Source organism: Sapajus apella, unplaced genomic scaffold, assembly GCF_009761245.1.
Source record: "Sapajus apella isolate SASKATOON/1434 unplaced genomic scaffold, GSC_monkey_1.0 scaffold12, whole genome shotgun sequence".
NCBI classification, from domain to species: domain Eukaryota; kingdom Metazoa; phylum Chordata; class Mammalia; order Primates; family Cebidae; genus Sapajus; species Sapajus apella.
The window spans coordinates 3,284,742-3,291,785 of NW_022436952.1; the positions used below are offsets into that span (position 1 = coordinate 3,284,742).

A 7,044-nucleotide genomic window follows, 5' to 3' on the forward strand; every position below is an offset into this window, starting at 1 on the left:
TAATTAACATTTGATTAATGCTCCCAACCACATTCCCCTTTCCTGCAAAAACCATTTATGTGGTTTTCATAAACTAAAATGTGCAGGTATAAATTTAATTTGAAAAACAATTACTAAAAGAAGAGCCTTTCAATATTTTCATGATTCCAAGTCCTTTTTGTTTTGTTTTTTTCTCCATTTAGAGAAGTTTATGGTAAGAATTAGAGTCATTCAGTTCCATTAAACCAAATCCACCAGAACAGATAATATATGTACGCATTGATACAGTAGGAAAGAACCAAGGAGTTAAAAGACCAAGCTTCTAATTGCAGTTCAACCACCTGTTATATGTCTTCAGGAAAAAATCATAACCTCTATAATAACCACCATTCCTATCTCAACAGTTGATTCTAGAAATTTTAAAATCACAGTATCACAAACAGCACTACGTAATTGTAAAACATGTATGCATACATATATACATCCAAACAACAGCAATGCCATAGCCTATGGGTAGACATAATCTTATACAATGTACCAAACCCCAATTTACTTCAGTAGACAAACTGTTATACCAAATTCTGTACACAGTATATCCAAGAAAATGTGTTGTTTTTGTTGAGAAACTGAACCTAGCTTGGGAACACAGGTGCACAGTCTAGCTCATAATTTTTGGTGCAAGTATCATTCTCTAATACAGGTTTACATTTTTGCAAGCATATTTTTACTTACAATACTAACATATACAAATTCTCCTCTTTCACTCTAACAGAATTTAGTATAAAGTACTACAAGTTAGCTCTTCAGATTCTGTGCTAAGAAAATTATGCAGATTTTCTGCATTATTATGGTCTTCATAGAAACTTTATGAGTTTAAAAGTGCAAAATAATCCAGGATAACTTCACGATTTCAGATTTTTTTAATGTTAAAAATAATGCCATCATTAATTTAAAAATTCTATAATCATTATTTCCACTTTCTTAAGCAAAATATCAATATACTCTCATTTGCCAAATAAAGTAAAAGATCCCCTAAAAACACAATCTCCTAAATTGTGGTTTTATGGCTTTAATGTTTTATGTGTGGCAACTATTAAGGCTAGTTAAATTTTTAGAATTTTTTTCTTTTTCATGCTCTACAGTTGTCTACAAGATCCTTTTTTTTTTTTTTGGAGACAGAGTGTTGCTTTGTCGCCAGGTGCCAGGCTGGAGTGCAGTGGTGCAATCTAGGCTCGCTGCAACCTCCGCCTCCCGGGTTCAAGCAATTCTCCTGCCTCAGCCTCCCCAGTAGCTGGGACTACAGGCACGCGCCACCACACCCAGCTAATTTTTGTATTTTTTAGTAGAGACGGGGTTTCACCATGTTGGCCAGGATGGTCTCGATCTCTTGACCTCATGATCCACCCGCCTCGGCCTCCCAAAGTGCTTGGATAGATCCTTATTTTATCGCATGATCCTGGCAGACTTTATGATATTTGTTGTTCCAATTAAAACTGTTTAAAACATGAATTTGAAAAATCTTATTTCAACTATAATTTTGTAGCCAAAACTCTTTTTTTTCCCAAGCTTTGCAAACATTCTATGTAACCTGAGTCAGTGCTGAGAAAAATGGATCTTAACAGTTGCTCAATGTTCTTCAACAGGTGAAAAGCATAATAAAACATGCTCATCTGATCTCCACCCATTTTCAATTTCAACACAGCAAACCTCCTGTTTATTCTTAGGGCAAATTCAAAATTGTACATATTGGGATTGGTTATTACTGAAGATAATTTATGCAATCGTAAGCCAAAGATGCTAAGTTGGCAAAAAGAAAACCATGCAAGTAAGCAAACTCTAACACATGTGTAACACACCCTCTCAAGATATAAAGGCTTGTCACTGTCCTTGGTAGCAGGCACTCCCTTGGCTAAACAGCATCACCATGTCTGTTCGATACAGCTCAAGCAAGCACTACTCTTCCCATACCCAGGGAGGAGGAGGAGGAGGAGGAGGAGGTGGCGGCTCATCCTTCAGAATTTCGAGCAGCAAAGGCTCCCTTGGTGGAGGATTTAGCTCAGGGGGGTTCAGTGGTGGCTCTTTTAGCCGTGGAAGCTCTGGAGGCTGCTTGGGAGGCTCATCAAGTGGCTATGGAATATCAGGAGGTTTTGGTGGAAGTAGCTTTGGTGGAGGCTATGGAAGTAGCAGCTTTGGTGGGGGTTATGGAGGAGGCAGTTTTGGTGGTGGCAGCTTCAGTGGGGGCAGCTTTGGTGGAGGTGGCTTTGGAGGAGGCTTTGGAGGAGGCTTTGGTGGTGGATTTGGAGGAGATGGTGGCCTTCTCTCTGGAAATGAAAAAGTAACCATGCAGAATCTGAATGACCGCCTGGCTTCCTACTTGGACAAAGTTCGGGCTCTGGAAGAATCAAACTATGAGCTAGAAGGCAAAATCAAGGAATGGTATGAAAAGCATGGCAACTCACGCCAAGGGGAGCCTCGTGATTACAGCAAATACTACAAAACTATCGATGACCTTAAAAATCAGGTAAGAGGTATTTTTAAATCCAGCTTCAAATATCTTATCCATGTAATCTAGACAGATGAATCTTATATTAAGCACAATGTGGCTGCTCACTATGTTTACCTATGTTACTTCCTTACTTCAAAAATAACACAGTCTCATCAAAGATAAAGATCTGTGAAAGTATGGTCATGGCAATCTTCATCCAGCATGTATGCTGCTTATCATAGTGAATGGCAGATTACCAAGAATTTTTCAGGTTTTAATGAGCATACAATGAGTCCACAGTTAAAATATGCTAGATCATTTACAAATGTAGAAAATGAAAAATCAATCATGAAATGAATCAGAACAAAATGTTATTCAGACTGATAACAAGCCATATTCAGTACCAACATGGCAAGAAACATGAATTTTCCAGTATGAAAATGGGATACTGCTTACCTCTAAGGAATTTCTGAATTGTACCTATTGTGTACCAGTTCAGAGTATATTTATTTATATTTATAGAGAGTTAAACAAACACAGGTGTGAGTCAGTCAGAGCGTGGCTGAAATACATGGAAATCACATAGTCTAAAAGAGGAGGGCACACTTGCAGGAATACAGCTATATAATTCCAGTTAGTTTCCAGAAAGGGATAATTCACATACAGAAATACAAGAGTGAAGAAATTCCAAGAGAAGAAATAATTTGAAGTTAAGTATAAGGGTAAGCCTGCAATATTTTATATTTAAAATTTTTAAAATCCCCAAGATTTTGTAAGAGAACAACATAAAACTGCAGAAACATCTATGCCACTATAAAAGCCGTATCTGCATCTGACTTCTTCTTAAGTAACTGTGTCTCTCCCTCCAGATCCTCAACCTAACAACTGATAATGCCAATATCCTGCTTCAGATCGACAATGCCAGGCTGGCAGCTGATGACTTCAGGCTGAAGTAAGTTAAGTGATCATTGTATAATACCATCACAACAAACACAGCAGTTGTTTTTAACAATGACTTGGGATGCCCACAATAGCATTTACATTTTCCTGAATTCACCCAAAGTTAAATAGTATTGGAGTTATCTGAGAAATTTTCCATGTCAGTATTACCTTTTTGGCAAGGAAGAAAATGCATTTTCAAGTAACTGCTAAGCTTCTTTCCATTAAACCATTATTACTCCTAAGTGAACTAGTACATAAGTATTGCCACGACATGAGATTAACTATGTATTTGCTTTTTAAATAGTCTCTGCACAGATACATCTCCCCATATAAGTTATATCCAGTATTGATATCATGCTTGTTTCAGGTATGAGAATGAGGTAGCCCTGCGCCAGAGCGTGGAGGCTGACATCAACGGCCTGCGTAGGGTGCTGGATGAGCTGACCCTGACCAAGGCTGACCTGGAGATGCAGATTGAGAGCCTGACTGAAGAGCTGGCCTATCTGAAGAAGAACCACGAGGAGGTAACACAAAAGTTATACTTGTCACAGACAAAAGAGAGTTCATTATAGTCACCGTGTCGCCATTAAATCTTTCCGTTCCTCAAACAGGAAATGAAAGACCTTCGAAATGTGTCCACTGGTGATGTGAATGTGGAAATGAATGCTGCCCCAGGTGTTGATCTGACTCAACTTCTGAATAACATGAGAAGCCAGTATGAACAACTTGCTGAACAAAACCGCAAAGATGCTGAAGCCTGGTTCAATGAAAAGGTAAATTAATCTTCCTTTACAGGAAAACCCATGGAGCTTTTATCATTTCAGAATTTTCTCATCTCTTTCCCTGTTTTTAATACTCTAGAGCAAGGAACTGACTACAGAAATTGATAGTAACATTGAACAGATGTCCAGCCATAAAACTGAGATTACTGAATTGAGACGTACTGTACAAGGTCTGGAGATAGAACTACAGTCCCAACTGGCCCTGGTATGTTAACGCTCATGAAATGACTTCACCTTTATCATACAAAGTTTCATGCTCACCTAAGAATATGCAATGCAAGAGAGAAATGCAGAGCTGGGGGTAAGAAAGAGAAAACAGGCTTAAGGTCTACGTTAGTGGAGGAAAAGTATGACCGGAATTGATCTAAAAGTGCTGAAACCGAAATGGTGCCATTAAACATAAAACAAATTCTGTTTATTTTCTCAGTCTTTTATATAATGCCTTATTAAATAATTAAACAAGCGTCACTATACTCATATATGGCAAGGAAGTCGCTAAGCCACACACAAAAAAAATCTGTTTCAGAAACAATCCCTGGAAGCCTCCTTGGCAGAAACAGAAGGTCGCTACTGCGTGCAGCTATCACAGATTCAGGCCCAGATCTCCGCTCTGGAAGAACAGCTGCAACAGATTCGAGCTGAAACCGAGTGCCAGAATAGTGAATATCAACAACTCCTGGATATTAAGATCCGACTGGAGAATGAAATTCAAACCTACCGCAGCCTGCTAGAAGGAGAGGGAAGGTACATTTAAAAATGAAAAGTTATCCCAGTTTCTTTTAATCAATATTCCAGATAGCAAGGCTTTTCTAAACCCCAAGAAGATGCCAGAGAATGAGAGGAAGGGAAGAGGGGACGGTAAAAGGAGTACTCAACCGTAATCTCACTTTCCTATGAATTTGGCCCAAAATGGTTCTTAAGAATTCTGTTTTCAAAGGATGGGTTTTAAAAGATATACCTACCTGGCAGCGTTTTAAAATATTTACCTGGCAGGGTTTTATTTCCTCAAGACATGTTTTGCTTATTTTCTAAGTCAACGACAAACTGGAACGCTACCCACCGTTTTCCAACGTTAGAGATAACTGACTGTGACCTCACCCCGTTTTAGTTCCGGAGGCGGCGGACGCGGCAGCGGCTACGGCGGCGGCGGCTACGGCGGCGGCAGCTCCGGCGGCGGCTACGGCGGCGGCAGCTCCGGCGGCGGTTACGGCGGCGGCAGCTCCGGCGGCGGCCACGGGGGCGGTAGCTCCGGCGGCGGCCACGGCGGCGGCGGCTCCGGCGGCAGTTCCGGCGGCGGCTTCGGGGGCAGTTCCGGCGGCGGCTTCGGAGGCAGTTCCGGCGGTGGCTTCGGAGGCGGAAGCTCCAGCGGAGGACACAAGTCATCCTCTTCCGGGTCGGTGGGCGAGTCCTCATCTAAGGGACCAAGGTCAGCAGAAACTAGCTGGGGTAATCAGAATTAGTTTTAACTTCCTGTGATGGTTTTCTTGCGCTTTAAACTCTAGAGCTGTTTTAAAAAATTAAAAATATTAGAGACGGTTCCGTTTGCATTTGTTCACAAACTACCCTTAACACCAACCTTGAAAAATGGCATAATCAAAATGTCGTACCTTAAAACATTTTTTGGACTTAACAATATAAAGTTGAAATTTCCTTCTTTTTACAGTATTTGCTTGTTAATTACTAAGGACCCCTACAGACTGTTTAAATTTTTTTGTTCATCATTCACACAGATACTAACAAAACAAGAGTAATCAAGACAATTATTGAAGAGGTGGCACCTGACGGTAGAGTCCTTTCATCCATGGTTGAATCAGAAACCAAGAAACACTACTATTAAGCTGCATCAAGAGGAAGGAATCTCCCTTCACGCAGACCATTATATACAGATGCATGGAAAACAAAAGTCTCCAAGAAAATACTTCTGTCTTAATGGTTTTTGAAAACAGGTTCACGCCGGGAAAATAAGGTGTCTACACGGTGTTTTGTGGTTTCTGTATTTTTTCTTTTTACTTTACCAGAAAGTGTTCTGTAATAAAAAAAAAAAAAAAAAAAACAACTTTCTATTCTCATTTACTAATGAATTTCAATAAACTTTCTTACTGATGCAAACTATCCAAATTTGTCAGACTTTATCTTTACTTCAGTACAAAATATTATTTAAAATTAAAGATTAGTAAGCCATAGCATTCGAAGGTTGTTGTATCCAGAAATTCTGAAGGCAGATTATTTTCATGATTTTTCTGAGTAAGTTTTTTAATCTATGGGTATGTTCAGGCCACTGTCAGTAAATTCACTGAGTAAAAAACTCTGTAAATCCGCAATATTACTCTTTAAGATACACAGTATGTGGAAGGCTCCCAGCTCTCTGGCTTGAAATTATTTCTCCTGGAAATTCTGAAATATCAAGTAAAACTGCCAAAATAACAATAATCAGAAATGTTATATTTTCTGATTACCTGACTTCTCACTTTTGCCTCTTCTTATTTTCTTCCAGTCACTATATTACTTCTTCCCAATTGCTATATCGCTTAAGAGGTATCTTCTAACAGCAGCCAAATAAAATCATATCAATCCCAGCAAAATTATTTGATATGTATCAGATGAACATGAGAAACACTATCAGGATGTACTGATGCCAGTGTAACCAAAAGGACACCAGTCTCTGCCTTCCCCAACTGTACCCAGTGATCAGGACTGAAGACCTGAGACTTTCATAGCCCAATCACATACTCAGCCAACAAGGACCAAATTAACATTACTTAGCACTTTACTGGGGATCCTATGAGGGGAATGAGCTGGCATGTCCCTAAGACTACCTTGTGTCCTCTGGTGAGTTCTTGGATTATTTATGTCCAC

General features: G+C 39.6%; 1 protein-coding gene across 6 annotated transcripts; it reads left to right on the forward strand.

Moving 5' to 3' along the window:
- Positions 1 to 1,783: 1,783 nt before the first annotated feature.
- KRT10 (keratin 10) lies at positions 1,784 to 6,300 on the forward strand. Of its 6 annotated transcripts, none has more exons than XM_032279684.1 (9): positions 1,784 to 2,234; positions 2,268 to 2,500; positions 3,334 to 3,416; positions 3,774 to 3,930; positions 4,018 to 4,179; positions 4,268 to 4,393; positions 4,715 to 4,932; positions 5,297 to 5,614; positions 5,919 to 6,300. In XM_032279684.1, exons 1-9 carry the CDS (start codon positions 1,904 to 1,906, stop codon positions 5,923 to 5,925), a joined length of 1,635 nt encoding a protein of 544 aa, XP_032135575.1. In that variant the 5' UTR covers positions 1,784 to 1,903; the 3' UTR covers positions 5,926 to 6,300. The 6 variants fall into 6 exon arrangements, with proteins under 6 accessions (XP_032135575.1, XP_032135573.1, XP_032135579.1 ...); XM_032279688.1 differs by having other exon boundaries at positions 1,792 to 2,500; positions 5,297 to 5,361; positions 5,542 to 5,614; XM_032279687.1 differs by having other exon boundaries at positions 1,793 to 2,500; positions 5,297 to 5,388; positions 5,542 to 5,614.
- Positions 6,301 to 7,044: the final 744 nt, after the last annotated feature.

Coding starts and splice junctions, on each gene's coding strand:
- KRT10 (XM_032279682.1), top strand. CDS start 1,904: ATGTCTGTTCGATACAGCTCAAGCAAGCACTACTCTTCCCATACCCAG. Junction 2,501..3,333: donor TCGATGACCTTAAAAATCAG/GTAAGAGGTATT, acceptor CTCTCCCTCCAG/ATCCTCAACCTAACAACTGA. Junction 4,933..5,296: donor CTGCTAGAAGGAGAGGGAAG/GTACATTTAAAA, acceptor ACCCCGTTTTAG/TTCCGGAGGCGGCGGACGCG.